Source organism: Aulonocara sp. 'chitande type north' Nkhata Bay, linkage group LG10 (assembly GCF_057382095.1).
Source record: "Aulonocara sp. 'chitande type north' Nkhata Bay isolate Kocher_YH1m ecotype deep benthic linkage group LG10, A_spYH_male_GT1.1, whole genome shotgun sequence".
In the NCBI taxonomy this organism is placed as follows: Eukaryota; Metazoa; Chordata; class Actinopteri; order Cichliformes; family Cichlidae; genus Aulonocara; species Aulonocara sp. 'chitande type north' Nkhata Bay.
The window spans coordinates 29,205,683-29,223,993 of NC_141353.1; the positions used below are offsets into that span (position 1 = coordinate 29,205,683).

The window sequence follows — 18,311 nt, forward strand, 5'->3', positions numbered from 1 at the left end:
GTTCTGCATTAAAAACCACTTCATGGGTTCAGAAAGACTTCCAGAAATCATCGTCTGTGAACACTGTGTCATTCACAGAGGTTAAAGCTCTATCGTGCAAAGAAAACGTCGCATGTGAAGATGATCCAGAAATGCTGCTGTCTTCTTAAAAGAGACTGAGCCGAAGTGGAAAACTGTTCTGTGCTCAGACGAGTCCAAGTTTTCTTTGTGGAGAACTTGAACACCACTCCCTCCGGACTAAAGAGGAGAGGGACCATCTGGTTTGCTATTAATCAACAGTCCGCATGCTAAATACAATTTCCACCCATCTGTTGAAGCAACCTGGCAACACACAACCTGATTCAAAGAGTGTGTGCAGCTAATCTCACTGCAGACACCAGCTAGATGCTGAATGAATTAGCTGCTATCTTAGCGGCTGTTTGACTATTTAGGGTCTCGGTGCTTCAAAGTAAGAAGTGAACATTTAATAACAGATAGTAAACAAATAACAGCAAGTCGAGCCATTTTTGTGATTTTGGAGTTCTGAAATCGGCACAGCTGCGAACATTTTCAACATTTTTTACTGATTCAAGCTTCCAGAATTATTAAAAATAATCAAAATGTCTGATGCATCGTTCCAACTGGCTCTCTTCCACACCATGTTTTTTTTATCCTGTCACTCTCCCATCACTGGTGGTAGAAGATGGCTGTCCCTCCCAGAGCCTGGTTCTGCCGGAGGTTTCTTCCTGTGAAAAAGGAAGTTTTTCCTTCCTGCTGTCATCAAATGCTTGTTTATACAGGGTCGTCTGATTGTTTAGGTTCAAATAATTATTAAATATTAAATAAATATATGAATATATGAATTGAACTGCAGGCAACAACCTATAAACATTTCCATCAAATTTATCTGAGGTGGACAAACAGCACTGGTCTCTATGTAATCAGCTGTGAGACGAGTCCCTAAGGGGCCGTCTACGAAGTGTGACACAGGGAAAACTTCAAAAAATAAACATTTAAAAGCTCATCAAAATGATTTCACACATTTGTTTTCCTTTTGGTCACTAGACCAGTTGGTGACCAACTTGGCAACCACTGGTCGCTGTAGATGATTGTGTATTCCCAACCAGTTGGTGACTGGTTGTTGGGAGTCACTGGGTATTTTAATGTTGGTTTCATTTTCAGTTCTGGAGCCCGGTTTACCTCACAGCTTCGGTTTTATTTTTTAGGTATGTTTATTTACATGTTACCCTCAGGATGTAGTCCTGATTTAAATATCTGAACACTTATCGTAAGGACTCAAGTAAACCCATTCCTTCGTATCGGGTTCACAGGTTGGTTTTGGACCAAACATCTGCAACACTTTCATCATCCTCACCTGAAGTCTGTGGTCATTTTCAAAATACAGATTGTGACGATGGGAAACGCAACACATGCTGTTCCAGGTGACTCACTGTGACTCGGTGGGTTGGGTGAGCGAACAGTTTCTCTCTGAGTGTGCTGCTACAGAGAGTTCAAAAGGTTAGACAAGAGGAAAAAGGTCAAGCTTAATCAGCAGAAAAACTACAAAAAAAAAACTTTTTCTTATTTTTTCTTTTATACCAGCTGCATCAGTGCAGCAGCACACGAGACAGTGAACAATTACTGAAACTCTCACAGATTATCATCCTAAATTCACCCTCTCATCGAAAGCTACTAAGCCAGTTCTCCCTGATAAACCTGCAGCTTTACCCAGTGAAATGTGTGTCATGTTTAACATGCAGTAACAATTATCCATGGCTGGAATGTCAAGAAGCTTCATTCTTCCTGTGCGTATGGAGAGTTTAATTATAGGGTTGATTAAAAATAATTCTCGAACTCTGTCTTTTAGCTGTGCTTGCTTTGCTATTGTTTCAGGCGTTGCCTCACTGACCTACTTAGTGCACATTCATTTTTTCCACAGTGTGGTAGTTTGACGGGGATCGGGCTGCATGTTTGAATGTTATGTGCTACAAATCTGTAAGTGGTCAGATTCTCATTAAATGTGGAGCTAATACTCATAAAATCCAGAGGACACTAATGATTGACTTCCCTCAACCTCTCTTCTATCTCTTCTGTCCACATTTTCGATTATGTCATTTTCAAAATGACATCATTTGTGGAACTAAAAGCGTGGTTTCACCTTTTCCTCATGCAGTGCTACATATAGGTATAAAATCTGATTCACCAGCTAAGCGTTGCGCTACGTGACTATGAGGCCACCGGACTTTGCTCCAGGATTTTAATGGTCCTGCCGTTGCAGCCAGTAGATGAAATCATAGAAGCTAACATGGACCTGTTAAAGTTTACAAGCCTCTTATCAAACTCAAAGCTGTTTTATATAGTTTCTATAAACCAAAATCATTGAGATAAAACATGACTGTTTCTTTCCTATAGCAGTGCAGCAAACTATTCCTTGCTGTGTGATGTTGAAAACATCTTGTTAGAAAGCTGTAAGCAGAAATACTTTCATCTCTGCCTCCTCGTTTATGCTGTTGTTGATGAATATCCTTCATTAAAACACACAATACAAGAGATCAGCTGCTCTTTGAGCTGTGTCTGAATTATCAGAGCTGATAGGCTGAAAGAAATTGTGATCAAGCTCAAACATTACCTTTGTCCACGTGGCCATAAAATGTAAAGCTCCTTCTTATACATTGTGTACTTCGTATAAAAGATATTCACCTCTTAAAACAACAGAAGGTTACAATATGACTTTTATTGTATTTACTTACATACAATGCAATACTTATTGTAACAAAGTAACTTATTAGAGAAAAAGTGTTCAGGTTGTTTATTTACATTAGAGTCAACTGAACATTTGAACTATTATAATTAATATTGTATGTTTTGGACCTTTAATTCAATTCAATTAAATAAAACTTTATTGATCCTGAACGTTGGCCCCGAAAGAAATTGGGTGAAGGCTGTCGACCTTACCCCAGTGCCATCTTACCCTTCCAACCATACATACATTACACAAACATCACATGGGGAAGACGGGGCAGAGAGGTATAACAATGGAAAAAGCACAACATGAGGAAAGACGAGGAGAAAAAAGAACTCCCCCCAGACTGAGCTCCTTACGTATGGATGATAGGTATAGTAAATAAAACCCATAAACACATACAAACAAGACAACACAAAGAAAAACAAGTTAGGGGGGTTATGACCCTCCAAATAAAATTATGAATTATCTTGCATAAATAGGCTGTTGATTTTCTTCACTCATTTCAGTGATTATCAGCAAAATAGTTGCATTTTTAATCATCTGGGAATTTACCCAGATTTATTTATTTATTTAGACAGAGCTCTCGACCCCTCAATGTTCAGCACAAAGTTACGCCCATGATAGGACAAACTAAGTAGAGAGTAAATACGGTGTTTGTCTCCCAAACACAAACTGGGAGCTGTTTCCACAGGACTGGAGCCTGAAACTCAAGTAACCGCAAGCAAGATGCCAATATGCAAGAAATATGCACTCTTTTTCTAGTCCCTGTAAGAATTTATTAAGAATTGTCATTGAAAGTAAAACTTAAATTAAGCGTCACTTTAAGAATAATGTAAAACGGCTTACTAACAGTAAGCTATTATAGTAAGTTACTATAATGACATACAGCATTAGTATTTAGTGCTCTAAAACTGGTGCAGTTTTGCTATTGAAACTCTGACAAAACCCATGATAATGACGCTCAAAGTGGGTTCTAATAATTGCATTAAAAAAATAGAGATTGTGACACGTGTTTAAAGAAAGAAACAAACAAACAAAAATGAACTTGCTTGCAGTTTTTAACAGAGCTTAATTTTCATTTTAAGTCATGAAAATGTAATACAGACATCTCCTGTAGAACAAAGACATTAAGTGAGTTACGTTAATTATTGATCGTGAATTGCCCACATGTATGAATGTGAGTGTGACTGGTCGTCTGTCTCTCTGTGTCGCCCTGCGACAGGCTGGCGACCTGTCCAGGATGTACTCCCCCTTTGCCCTACGGTAGCTGAGACAGGCTCCAGCTGATGGATGGATTGATGATCTCCTGTAGTTATGAGGAGCACAAATTTCAACCCATTCCTGTGTACTTCAAGGGAATGTAATTTAGAAAACTTTGCTTTTGTAAGAAGGTAAAATTGTGGATGGCGTCATTAAATATACAAAAGTTGTAAATTTTTTAACGGACTTTGCAATGCTTTACATACTGATTTCCTGAAACAGGTTTTTGAATAAGTGATTTAATCGAAGGTCACAGCTGCTTATTTCACACCTGTCGATGCGCAAAGTAGAGGTAATCAGATTTCCCACAGCACGTAAAGGCAGCACCAGTCATTTCGGAGTGGGAGGGGACGCACGCAGTAAAAACTCCAGCTCACGCGCTCTGATAGTCACAACACAGGAGATCTGCGTGCAGGTGAGATACAGAAGAGACATACTGACTTTGCGCACGCACAGCGGGATCCCACGCGCGTCAACTCAGCATCCATTTACCTACACTTGACTTCGTCTTCAGTGAACGACCTGCGTGTGCGCGATTTGGAGCTGCTATTTGGATGACGCTACAATCTTTCTATCGGACAACGAACATGCCGTCTCTGCGACACTCTTACACCGTGACGGTGCCGGAGGACCCGGCCGCTCTCCCCTGTGACAGACCGGAGATGAGGCGCAGGAGCCACCCGCTGTCCCGGTCCGTGCTGGTGTCCACATTCATGGGTCTGATCATCAACCAGGCCAAGGTGAGTCCAGCACCCCCTGGATCTGTCTCATCTGTGTCAAAGCATCCTCCTTCTGCATGATTTTATTTTGGTGCCTCTCTGAATTTATCAGACTTTCTGAAAATATATAAAGAACTAAAGTTTTTATGCCTTTGTATATAGTCCTAAACTGATTTTCCAGGGGTGTCACCACGATATATGGTCGTGAGGGGGCCTAGGCCCTGACGAGGCTAACGTTTCAGTATATTACTGCACAGGTATTGGGATGAAATTATTAGCAATGATGCATAAAGAGTAAAAATATGATGATAAATGAGGAGAAATAGGATTACAAGAGCAAAATAGACAGCAGATACGTAAGGATCACACAAACTAGATGAATTTGTGAGTGAGGCATAAGGTACACTGACTTAAAGGAGTCAGTTTTAACAGCTCTTGAGCCTTTAGTCATTAAACTTGTAAACCCTGTGAAGAGCCAGAGGATTTGAGGTGGAGGTCTCAGTTTGACCTTTAGCCAGTCATTGGTGTCGAAATGGAGAAGTACTGGGCTGAAAGCGCACACGCACACACAAGCGGGCAGGTGTAGGGGGGGTTAAGGGCTGCTCTAACCCCTGCATCATCATTATTTACTATTCAAGCTGGTTGTGTAATAGGAAGAAAAGCTGTTGATAAGGAATGTCCACTTATCATTTACGCAGGACATTTTGTTCACACGTAGAGCTGCACATGTGGGTCCATGTGGGTCTGCGGTGTTTACCTGAGGTCACAACGTACACACATCCAGTCGTCGCTGATGGGGGATATTATTGGTTTACTCAGAAAGTGCATTTGTCGGTGTTTACACTGTCAATAAGTCTCTAATTAAGTCGCTTTTGAAGGCGTATTTTAATATTTTGGCTTTCAGTGAAATCCCCACCCCTGCCGAACAGATGCCCAAGAAAACCTGGTCAAGACTTTCTTGGTTGTTTTGTTTGTTTGTGATGATGGCATCAGACATATTTAGTTTATGGTCACTTAAAAAAAGCAGAAGATCTGTATATTTTGCAGGACATTTTCTGAATATCTGAAAAGGTGGAAAGAAATCTACAGCCGATTAGTTTATCCGCTGACTGTAGCAGAAATGCCAGCAGCAGTGAATGCCTCTCAAAGTCAGAATTTCTTGGGTTTTCTTTCTTTCTTTTTTTTGTTTTACTTTAAACATATCAGCATGCTTTAGCTGACTTTAGCCTTCAACTCAAAGTCAAAGTACAGCCAGAGGGAGCTGTTAGCAGGAGCTTATCCGCAGCATCAGGGTGCAGCTTTTCACAGCTGCCTTCAAACATCTGAAACTGGCTGTTCATTAAAAAATAATAATCGGATAACTTATAAATTCCTCTGTTCCTGCTCATTATTTCGTATCCTAAGCACAGTCTAGGGAAAGTAATAGTACTTCTACTTGAGTATTCTGGACTTTTCCCAGCTTTGCTTTTCATGAAGCAAAGATTTATGTTTCTACTGTTTCCAAGGGAGTGGTGTAAGCTGGCACCATGCGTATGCAGGAGGGCTGCCTGCTTCATCACATGTTATATGGCCTTGTGCAGGCATGCAGAGCTGCTTTAGGGCACATTCTTGCGCTTTCTCTCTCTGTCTCTCTGTTTTTCTTTGAAGTCACAAAGACCAGCGTGGCGAGCTCCGGTTCACCTGAACGCATCGCTTCCACCGATTTTTGGACGGGTCGTTTAAATCAAAAGGCGCCCGCTGAGTGTGCCGAGCCCCGCCGGCTGGTGCTCACCGGAGCAGATGGGGGGCCCACACCATATGGTCACCTTCGAATAGTGCACAGAGGAAGAGAAACACAAAGATTTTAGGCAAAGGGGAATTAATCGCTTGTTTAGTCATACTTCTATTTTGAGGGATGGAAACAGTGATCACGAGGCACCAAAGCTCTCAGCTAGAAGTACTTATAATCACAGCGGCACATAAGAGGGAGGAAAGGCGGGAACAATCACATTACTTTGTTCAAATATATTAGATTTGTTAATGTTCAGCATTACTAACTAGTAATCTGATACACTCATCCTGCTCGGCTCAGGTTTCCAAGGTTAAGCACTGCAACGCAGATATAATCCGGTTGTCACGGAAGAATTCCACCGGACGCTATAAAGACAACGTGGAATTTTTCTTGCAAATGTTTGTTTCCAAGGTTCCAAGGTTTCTCAAATGGCCAAAATCCCTCTCTTTCTGCTCGGTTCAGCCAGTTTCTTCCTGTTAAAAGCGAGTTTTTCCTTCCTGCTGTTGCCAAGTGCTTTCTCATAGGGGGTCATGTGAGTGTTGGGGTTTTCTCTGTGGTATTTTAGGCTTTTTACCTTACGATATACAATATAAAGCACCTCGAGGGGCAGTTGTTGTGATTTGATGCTATATAAACAATATTGAATTGAACTGCCCATCAGGAGATTTAAAGGGAGCGCTCTGATTATGTAACCACTTACATCCAGATGTAATCCAGAACCCAGGATGCCTGCAACCTGTGCTGCTTTAATATGGATTAAAAATGCACTATTAGAGGGTTAATACTTAATGGGCTGCAGAAATGAAATGCATAAATGTAATTAGTGTACTATAGTTGCAACTAGCTTGGTTGTTCTTTGTGGAGACGGCTCTTAAAAACAGACTAGAGTCCCACAAGCTAACCCCAGCATGTCATTTCATTTAAAAAGAAAGAAACCATCAGGCTTTAAGTTCATTTTGGGTCTGATACAAGCTACAAACTAGATTTAAGTGTCAGTCTTTGGCTCTTCCAGGACATTGTTAATACTAAAAATGTGAAATAAATGGATTCCATGCTCTTTAATAAATGTCATCATTGTTTCTTCTGACATGCATGATAGCTGTTAACAGGTTTGTGACCTGTAGCCCGTCCTGCATAAGGGAACATTATAATAAGAGTGTATCATGATGTCGAAGAGCAGCTCGGCACTGTCACGCATCGACGCCTTTGCTGACAGGAGCAGCGTGCAGAAGTACCGTCATCGGGGCGCTGACAGAAACATAGGCGGCACAAAGTTTTACGCACACGCTGACTGTGAACCGAGCAGCAACATCAGCTCTGACTCATGATCTTTGTTTAATTATGTTGCAGATGTTCAGGTTTTTGAGCTGAATGTCTTTTCCACCCTCATACTTTGTGGGGGATAAAAAAAAAAAAAAAAAAAAAAGCCATAAAGCATAAAAATGTCATAATCACACATCAGCTGTCTCGCTCTGTAAAAGGATCCTGTCAGCTCATGCACAGCAGACTTTTTTTTTTTTTTGACACCTGCATCACTCCCGGGCCACAGATGATTTACTCCAACCTACGGCGGCACGAGTTATGTCCAAAACTAAACCAGCTGATCCGTGACTTCAGGCAGTGATGTGAAACTTTACACAAACAACTGAAAGCCACGCTGCGCTCCTGCAGACCGGGGGGACTTTTTGTCTCCGGTCAGCGTCACATGCTCACGTTATGTCACCGTTGGCGTGAGCTGGTGGGCTCACCACAGTCACGGGTGCAGGGAGGCGTCCCAGCAAACCGTGGTATCTAATCTAAGCACGTGGAACTCTAGCCGATAGCCACGGCAGACCCGCGCCAGCAATGTGACCGTCATAACGCACACATTGCACGAATGCCATCCTGTCTTTTAAGACTCGTTCACTCTTAAGGAATCTGACAAAGCTGCTGTTCACACAGTGGTTTGATCACACTGATGGTGCATGCAGATCTGTTGGCTTCTTCGGCCTTTGTTTTGTTTGTTTGTTTTTTTAGCAGGTTTGCATTCATTACAATAAAGTGCATTTTGAGTAGGCTGCACTTGTTTTCTCGTAAAAATGGTGACACTTAACCACAGAGCCGAGAAAATAGAGATTTAAAAGTGGCAACAACTGTGTTTTAATCCAAACCATGATCTATTTCAAAACTTAACCGATTAGCCTTTTTATGAGGATAAATAAAATATTAAAAAACAATACAATATGTTTAGGATTCAAACTCAAAGTCAAGCTGACTCTCCCTAATCCTGGTTCTTCCTGTTAAAAGGGAGATTTTCCTTTCTACTGTCGCCAGTGCCTTGAAAGAACAGTTGCTGTTTAACACGTTATAGATGCAATTTATAGAATTTTGACCTGTTGTTACACATGTTGGAAAAAACACTATAATTTTGCATATTCCATTCGATTCCATTTTTGTTGTGCATGGTCAGACTTTCACTGGTTTACTGTCCTTCTCACTACCAAGTGCTTGTGAATAAATGTAGCAGTGCCTCCGATCAGTTGCTCTGTCATTTGAAAAACACATTTACTGTCATGTAAATCTTTAATGTTGACATCTCTCTTTTCTTTTTTTCTGTGAGCAGAACAAGAGTCTTCAGGGCCTGGTGGGTTTGAAGAACCTGGGTAACACTGTAAGTGTCACGTTTTGTCCTTTAAGTGCAAATAACTCTGTTTAGTCTTCACTTTAATAATTACCGGGCCTCTCTGTTTGATGTGATTTGCAGTGCTTCATGAACTCCATCCTCCAGTGTCTGAGTAACACTTTAGAGCTGAGAGATTACTGTCTGAGAAACGGCCACATCACAGACCTCAACAACAACTGCAGGTCAAACACTGCTCTCATCGAAGGTACGATGAGTTATTTTTGCAGATCTTAAATCGAGTTAATTCCCTACCAAGTTGAGATGGTGGTCTGATTTCTGCAATTTGTCTACCTCAGAGTTTGCAAAGCTGACTCAGAGCCTGTGGACCTCTGCAAACAATGAGCCCATCAGTCCCTCTGAATTCAGGAACCAGGTCCAGAGGTGTGCTCCAAAATTCGTTGGCTGCAAGTGAGTTTTCCGCCTTCTTTTAAAGTCAACCTGAAGCCGTGCACATCAGTAAAATCAAGTAAAAACGTCTCCCTCTACAGCCAACAGGATGCTCAGGAATTTCTCCGCTTCTTGTTGGACGGTCTCCATAATGAAGTCAACCGGGTGACGGTCCGCCCTAAAGTGTCCGTCCTGGACTTTGACCACCTCGCGTAAGTGTGGCCTCACACTCAGCCTGTCTGGGTGACTGCTGTATCCCTGATTGGGCTGCAGTGGTCAACATAGCGAGCTTTCATCTATAATTATCGTGTAATTGACATTTTGTGGCCATTGGAGGAGAAACGAACCCCAAAATTGGTGAATTAATATTAACAATAAGTTTACTTATCAATATCTGAGTTGCAAAGGATCTTAAAGAGGCTTTAATTGAAGTTTTTATCACTGGTTTGCAGGTGAACATAACATCGGTTTGACTTTGCTGTTTTGTTTTGTTTTTTTTATTTTACAGGGATGACGAAAAAGGCAGAAGGATGTGGAACATGTACTTGGCGAGAGAGGACAGCAAAGTAGTGGGTGAGTGATTTCTTTATTTTTTAACCCATAGCTGCATAATAATCTTAAATAAGCCTTAAAGGAATATAAATGTTTAACATGGCCCTCCATCCTGCCCATAGATCTGTTTGTGGGGCAGCTGAAAAGCTCTCTGACTTGCACAGCTTGTGGTTTCCGCTCCACTGTGTTTGATCCATTTTGGGACCTCTCGATACCTATTGCACAGGTAAAATGCCTGCTGTGGTCTTGGATTATCGCATTGCATAAGCCACGGATTTAAAAATTATATCCACGTTGTAAATGTAATTTTTGTAGAGGTTACCGATCTTAATCATAAGCGTTAGGCAAGTCTTCACGCAGGGCTTGATTTCTAACACTTGTCTGCCTCCACAGAAGAGTTCAGGCGAAGTGACTCTCAAAGACTGCTTGAGACTCTTTACAAAGGAAGATGTGTTGGATGGAGAGGAGAGACCGGTAAGAGGCAATGCATAAATAACCCAAGTCTCACTTTCCTCTGTAAAGATGATGCAATGTATTGATTACACTGCCTACACCGTGTTCATCTCTTTCTTAGACGTGCACCAAATGCAAAGCCAGACGAAAATGCACCAAGAGGTTCAGCATCCAGAAGTTCCCTCAGGTCCTCGTACTTCGTATCCTTTCCTCACATCTTTGCATTTTAATATTTCCAGAAAGCAGAGAGATTTCAATGATGCCATGTGCGATAAATATATTGAGCATGGAGACTGGCTGCTCACACCCTGGTAATCTCCAGTCACTAGGAAAAAAATGTCCATTTCCTGACCATTGGGCAGGTGTTCCCTGGAAGTTGCTGCCTGTTGCCAGTCGGTTGTAGCTCGCATGATCGATGCAAGCTATCTTTGAACCAGTTTTGATCCTTGACCCAGTGTTCCCTCAGACCTTAAACGATTCTCAGACTCCAACATCCGAGCCAGCAAGCTCTCCACTTACGTCAACTTCCCTCTTAAAGATCTGGACCTGCGGGAGTTTGCCTCAGAATCCAGCGGTATGTATTTTCCAGAGGAGAGAAGGACAATCAATCTATTTTAGCTTTGCCGCTGTGTTGACTGACAGCTGTGTTGTCTCTTCTCTGCAGAGCGCCCTGTGTATAACCTCTATGCAGTGTCCAACCACAGTGGAAACGCTTTGGGAGGCCACTACACAGCCTACTGCAAAAACCCAGCTCTGGGAGAGTGGTACAGCTACAATGACTCCAGGTATCAGCTCTCGCATCATCGTGTTACTTAGCGTATCATCTTATCAGACTGGCAGAAAGGGTTAAAGTCTAATTAAGCTGTATATACCTGCTGTCACATGAAAGTGACCTAATCTTAATTGCATCAAGCTGACCTCATTACAGCTTTACAGCAAAGTGTGCATGTTTGGAGCCTGGTTCATAATGTGCAAATATTTAACTTTGTGCTAAGCTGCCCTCGCTTCAGTGTTTCCCGTGTGCTCTCTCTGTGCAGGGTGAGCCCGATGTCCTCCAGCCAGGTTCGCAGCAGCAATGCCTACGTCCTCTTCTACGAGCTGGCCACCCCTTCACACAGCAAATACCAGACGTGTCGGCTTTAGGTGCCATCGAGGAGCGATAAGCCGTGCTAAACTCGGACTGATAACAGGGAAGGAAAAACAAAGGAGTCAGACGCTGCCTGCTGGGAGATGGCTCCACCTAGTGGAGAGAGTCCGACCAATGCAAGCTGTGAAAAAGGAGCGCCGAGACGCCAAACGGTGGATGTGAAGGCATATTTACACTGAAGGATTGAAAGCTTCGCTCACTGGCTGGGTTGAAGTGAAACAACAGTGGGAGGAAATGTAAAAAGTGTGAAACTTGCAATACACTGCTTGCAATATGCAAGCATGGTTTGTTTTTGTTTTTTTCCTTATTTCACTCAAAAAGGACATTTTGAAGCTTCTCTTTTGTCACTTGAGTGCATTTTTTTTCTCTTTTGAATATAGATTATTAGTGTTAAGCATTTATTGTTATTACAGAGACTTGAGAAGCACGCCTCACACACCAAATGCAAGATATAATTTATTCTATTTAATATGATGTCAGAGCTTGAGCGTGCATTATGTGTATATATAATTTAACAAAGCTTTATGGTTTCCCTCTCTGCCAGTGCAGAGGGAACGTCCTATTATATTTTTGTACAGTATTTATCAACAGCGCAGCTAATGTAACTGTACTGTGGAAAAGTCACACCAAGCACATACCAAAGCAGCTTCTTCCAGGAAATGTGACTGACCTAAAGCCTAAGACAGTCCAGCGCCTGTAAATTATTAAAATCCATCACTAACTTGCCCTGCATGTGTGATTTTTATTAATTAACCCTTTATTTTCACACTTCACAGCAGAAATACCGTGTCACGTGCAGCAGACACTTGCTGATCCAGTCGAATAAATTAGAATGAGCTGAATACACAGAAGAGCCCATAGAAAGTCACCAGCAGTGTGTGCTGATTAAGACTTTCTGCAGAACGGTGTACGGTGGCCCTGAGAGGCCAAGCGGACTGCAACATAAGAAAACACCAGCAATAAGGAAAAACACTGCAAAAGCACACAAAACACAACGGAAATGGGAAAAAAACTGTTTTCCACAAGCACAAGGGAAGTGTTTCTGGGGAGACAATAACCCGACGGACCAGTTGCAGAAACCAAAATATGCTAAGAATTGCGCTGGGAGACACTTCAAAGAAGTGGAGGATCTATCGGTTTTGTGAGGAAAGAAAAGATGAAAGGTAAGTGTGTTAGCCTAACTATTAGGCTAAAAGTCCGTCATCAGTATTATATGAATCATGATAAAACACACCTAGCATGTTTTGGGTTCCTGCAACTGGTCCGTCGGGTTATTGTCTCCCCAGAAACACTTCCCTTGTGCTTTTGGAAATCTTTTTTCCTATTTCTCTTTTCTTTTTGTCGTTTTTCTATTTTGATTGTGTTTTGTGTGCTTTTGCAGCGTTTTTCTTATTGCTGGTGTTGTCTTAAGTTTCTGAAGTTGCAGTCCGTTTGGCCTCTCGGGGCCACCGTAGGCAGTGCCTTTGTGTACATCGTACGAGACAAGTGGCTCTTTAGGCCTTACAGCGACCCTGAAGTCAAATTAATGCAATAAATCCATCCATCCAGACAGGGGGTGTCCCAACTCCTGTTAATCAACACTTTCCCTTCCAGAGTATCATTTTGGTCTCACCAGTCACTTGTGATCCACTAATCATCAACTACACCTTCATTCCTTCCAAAGAGGTTTACATATTTGCTCGGCAAGCAAAAAGCTGCTGGTTCGCGTCCAGCCAGAGACCTAAATTCTCTCAGGGTTACATCAGGAAGGGCATCTGGCTTAAAAATCTGCCAAAACAAAACATGCAGGGCTGCCTGGTCAGTTGACAAAAGATCAGCTGACAGTAGCACTCAGGTGCTGATGATCAAATGCTCTTTATTAACTGATCAGCAGGTGAGCACTTCTATAAAAGCAGAGGTTTTGCCAGTTTTCCTGGTAACCAGGTGCGTGGTAGCTGTGCACTGCTCATGTTGAATGTTAAAGTTCATAACAGCACAATTAGAAAAAACAAACAAACAAGTGTGTCCTGATGATGTCATCATGTCCTCGAGAGAAATGACCTGGAAGGCACTAGATCTTACTAATATATTGCAAAGCCATCCATTGGGCTGATCTAAACTGTGCCTATTTTTATAGATAACAGCTGTAGAAATGCTGCATTCCCCTGATTATAATGACAGATGGCACTTACACTGTGATGCTCAAAGCTCGCCAAAACATACATTTTATCAAATCATGACCCAGTCACTTAAAGAGATCCTCAAACCTTGATGAAAGTGTTTTGATGTAAGAGTGGAGAACCTTTGAATTTTCTCTTTCAGCAGCTGGGTCATGATTTCTGGAAATAAATGTTATTACCTTTGAGCACCACAAGGTAAGAGGCATTTACTTCCACTGTAATCAAAAGAAGGGGTTTATTTCTGCAGCTGAGTTCCAAAACTCAGGTAAATCTTACTAAAACAATCAAACAGAGGACAGGCCAGAGGAAAATAAGTAAGATTTTCCCTTTAATGTCCCCTTTTTTGCCCGCTTCAGATGCCAAACATGGCAGAAAAATTACTTCAATGCATTTTGTTAAACAATAAAAAAAGAATCAAACTGCATTTCATTTAAACAAACACAGTAAAACAGAGTCTGCAAAGTATTGTTTCTTGTATTTCCCTAAAATAGTAAAGAATCATATTCATTTGCCTTAAGTTTTCTTCATGTTTTTAACCTTTCTCGTACTACTGTGGCACACCTCAAAAAAACCCTGAAACTGACGAAGATTGGAGATATTGATGTTTTTCAGAGTTAATCGTGACACAGTTTCGTACCATTCTGGCTCATTTCATTTTTTAGATATATAAATGATGCTTAATGGTGCAGCTCTAAATTGTATTGCTTGTAGGACAGATTAGTTTGTCTGTGAAGGTTCTCAGTCATCCAGGTCAGCGTAGTCTAAGGAGCTTGGAAAGAAAAGCGTCTGGACTTCTTTAAGTTGTTTGAAGACATTTCACCTCTAATCCGAGAAGCTTCTTCAGTTCTAAGGTCAAACGGCGGAGAATCCCAGATTAGATTAGATTAGATTATGTAAGGAATTGCAGCTTCATAAAGCAAGATGACCTACTTTTCTGAGTGTGCTAGTAGTGTAAAAACACAACATCCTTCTATTTACCATCAACTTTATAAGATATTAATTAATATTAATAATTTCCCCAAAAAAATTCCTCTGTGCTAAATATCAATTAGAGGCTTAAAACTGCAGGGAGAATGACCATTTTCACCCACATTAAAGCCACATTCATCATGTAGGTCTTCCCCCACTAGAGGGAGCTCTGCGCAGTCGTGCAACATTCATTGATGACTAGAAAGAAGTTTATCCAGGAACCTCTGAAGCAACTCTCAAACCTTTAGCGGATACTGTCTCTGCTGTGAAGCAATTAATCTATTCTGTTTAATGGGAACAATACTTTTCATGAAAAAAGGAAAGTATTTAATATTATTAATATTAATATTATTGAATATTTAATTGTTATTTTTAATATATAATCAAACTAACACATCAGTCTAACCGGGATGGGAACCTTTGCTGTATTCACCTCCACCATCCTCTCTTCTTTTCTCCCCCACTTTGACTTAAACTCTTATCCTTGAGCCACTGAGCAGGTTAACGCCTGAAGGAAAAGCTCTGTGTGTGTGTGTGTGTGTGTGTGTGTGTGTGTGTGTGTGTGTGTGTGATTAGGTTTCAGGGGCTGGGACAGATGATCTGTTTGTGACTGGGCCAGTTTGTGAGGAGCAAAGATAAAGTTATCAGAGCAGGCCTAAGTGTTATCACCACTGCAACACAAACTGAGTTTTAGCACACATGGTCAGAGGGATCAGTGTCTCGTCGTTAGCCTTGAAGACAAGAGCTGTGGGTACATGGGGACTGGTATTTATCAGCTTGTTATAAATTGGATGTGGTCCATTTAATGAAAATAGATGCGATGCAGATTTATTCATTCACTGATCATTATGATCATTAAGCCTTTTCAACTTTGTCCTGCTGATTGTTTCAGGTAGTGCTTTGAGCTAGTTTGGGCTTTTATGAAAGGGTGAAAGTGCTTCACTGTTAAGGACAGGGATACTCCTGATTTAGTGCATGAGAAAAAATGAGCTTCATGGTGAAATGAGAGTAAATGTTTCATGCTGATTGTTTTTGATCAAACCCTTGATGATGATTCCTGTCTATGTGATTAAACTGAAGCCTTTTTACAGACTTTAAAAATAAAAGAGGTGTTTGATATGGGTCTAAAACATCTGGGTAAAGTCTAAACTAACAATATTGAAGAACGGTGATACATAACCTGTTAATAAAAATAGATTTATCTGATGTGTAAATGCTAATTAATGAAGAAGAATCTATGAGAAGACTAGTTTGGGTTGTATCTAAAATGCATGTTGAGGCTTTAGATAAGGCGCGCCAAACTCTTCTTACATTGTGAGCAATATTCAGTCCCCTTTGAGCTTAAGCATGGCAGACCCATATGCAACTACTGTCCAATTAAATACCTCAAATGGACATCGGATCCCTGATATTTCTTATGAATTTTCAAGAAGACCCCTCAGTTTTTCTACATTATAATGAAAAGTTTCTGCAGTAAATCAAAGAAAATTGTCAGAACGGCTCCTTAAAGTGTAAAATTACTCATGAAAAAAGTACCGGCATCTCTTTACTGTGATTTTATCAAATAATTAAAAACAAAAATGTTTGTTAATTTTCAGAAAATGTTCTATTTTTAACCCACTGTGAAAACAACACAGAAGTACACTCATGACCATGTAAAACTGTTTAGTTGCTCATTATCGCAAATATCTAATCAGCTGTGCAAGCCATGCATTTAGGAATAAAGACATGGTCACGATGGCCCGGAGTTCAAATTGAGCAATGGTGAAGAAAGATGATTTTTAAAAAATATATACAAAATATCCAGTCAGCAGCAGTTCTCTGTTCTCGTAAATGTCTTGTTATTACCAGAGAAGAAGCAGCAGAAGACCACACCAGGCGCCACAAGGAATCTGAGTATACAATTCACACAAGTTCACCAAAATTAGACAATAGAAATGAAGAAAAATGTCGGGGGTCATTGTCAGTTGGACATTCTGTCACATCCCCACGAAGAGGTCTAGAGGTGTGAGTTTGGGGACCGGTGTTTATTTGTGTGTTTATTTCTACTGTATCTGGTACAATCTCCCCAGTTATTGACATTGATATCACGGCAAAATGTCTAATAGACACACTGATCTCTCCAAAGTGTGAAATGGACACACACAGTATCAGTAGGGGGAGATAATATACAGTATTTAAAGCCAAGAAGTCAACAGTGACCAAGGATATGAAGTACATTCCAGGGTCCTTCAATGCCAGAAACGGTTAAGTTAGTTGGCTAATATGTATTTACATGTAAATGTGTTATTAATGTCTCTTTAAAGGCTGTCCTTTGATCCTTTTATCATTTTAATGTCGGCTTGAAATAAAAGATCTCCCTCTGCTGGTACTGTAGAGTAGTGCTAGCCTGATATTAGCAAGTTGAAAAAACAGGATCTTTTCTGTTACTATTTTAATGGAATAATAACAAGAAAAACATCTCTATTTCTGTCATTTACTGTATATCTATTACTACTATGGATCATGTCCTTGTAGAACTGCAGAAAACACTGTTTAAAGTCCATAATTTATTCCCTCCTCATTTGCAGTTTTCACATTTTCCAAAGCCAACCAGTGGACCAAACTGGACCCTTTCACAGGCCAGTTTTGGCTGCCCCAGTCCATATGTTTGCAACCCTGGTTTAGATGGAGGATCAAAACGAGAAAAATAAATAATTATAAATCAACCCTTACAGATCTACTTGATGATATGCCAGTGACATCTGTGGGAACGATGATTTTCTTTGGTTGTTTGGTTATTTATAAAATTTGAGAGGCTGCTTGTCAGAAAAACGAGCCCATAATATAACACAACATTACATAAGCCCATAGTCAATAAAAAATGTCCTTTCCACTTTCATACACACACAGGCAGGACACTCCCCTCCCCCATGCACACGCAGTTCCTTTGGCGCCCATGCTCACCATATGGGCTGATCACACAGCTCAGGGTATTAACAGCTATTTGCCTGCATGGGGAGAAATGTTGTTTTAGATGTTGTTACCAAGCACTCCCAGTGTTGACACTTCCATAGCAAATGACCATACCATAAAATGATGAAGCTGTCACCTGGGCTAAAGTCCACTTTACAATGCAGACCTCACACTGTGGGAGTTTGGCCCACCGGTCACCTCAACTTATATCAAGACCATTGCTTTAGATTAAGCAGCTTTCATCAGTGTCTACTTTGGGGTCAGCTTATAAGTAATGTTTATAATGACCTTATTGTAAGTAATTCTTTAACAATAAATAACCCTTTGAATGTTGAATATTAACGTCACATTAAGTGTTCAAAGTGGTAGTGGGAGCACTATCTGACCCCAGTGCTAGTTAAAGTTCTACTAACTTTATGTTGAAACGTGAAACGATCTCCAGTTTGGTTTTACCAGAACATATCCGTAGCTGATTATAGAATAGAATAGAATAGAATAGAATAGAATTCAACTTTATTGTCATTGCACATGCACAGGTACAGGGCAACGAAA

General features: G+C 40.8%; 1 protein-coding gene across 1 annotated transcript; it reads left to right on the forward strand.

The window, feature by feature from the left end:
- Positions 1-4,355: 4,355 nt before the first annotated feature.
- usp2b (ubiquitin specific peptidase 2b) lies at positions 4,356-12,397 on the forward strand. The gene is made up of 12 exons (XM_086309435.1): positions 4,356-4,725; positions 9,078-9,125; positions 9,219-9,342; positions 9,434-9,545; positions 9,626-9,736; positions 10,033-10,097; positions 10,199-10,302; positions 10,470-10,550; positions 10,651-10,729; positions 10,996-11,103; positions 11,194-11,314; positions 11,567-12,397. Exons 1-12 carry the CDS (start codon positions 4,540-4,542, stop codon positions 11,670-11,672), a joined length of 1,245 nt encoding a protein of 414 aa, XP_086165561.1. The 5' UTR covers positions 4,356-4,539; the 3' UTR covers positions 11,673-12,397.
- The last annotated feature ends 5,914 nt before the right edge of the window (positions 12,398-18,311 follow it).

What these genes read in the sequence shown, in the direction of transcription:
- usp2b (XM_086309435.1), top strand. Translation starts at nt 4,540, where the DNA reads ATGACGCTACAATCTTTCTATCGGACAACGAACATGCCGTCTCTGCGA. An exon ending in TGAAGAACCTGGGTAACACT is followed by an intron (nt 9,126 to 9,218) that starts GTAAGTGTCACG and finishes TGTGATTTGCAG; the next exon opens with TGCTTCATGAACTCCATCCT. An exon ending in TACAGCTACAATGACTCCAG is followed by an intron (nt 11,315 to 11,566) that starts GTATCAGCTCTC and finishes CTCTCTGTGCAG; the next exon opens with GGTGAGCCCGATGTCCTCCA.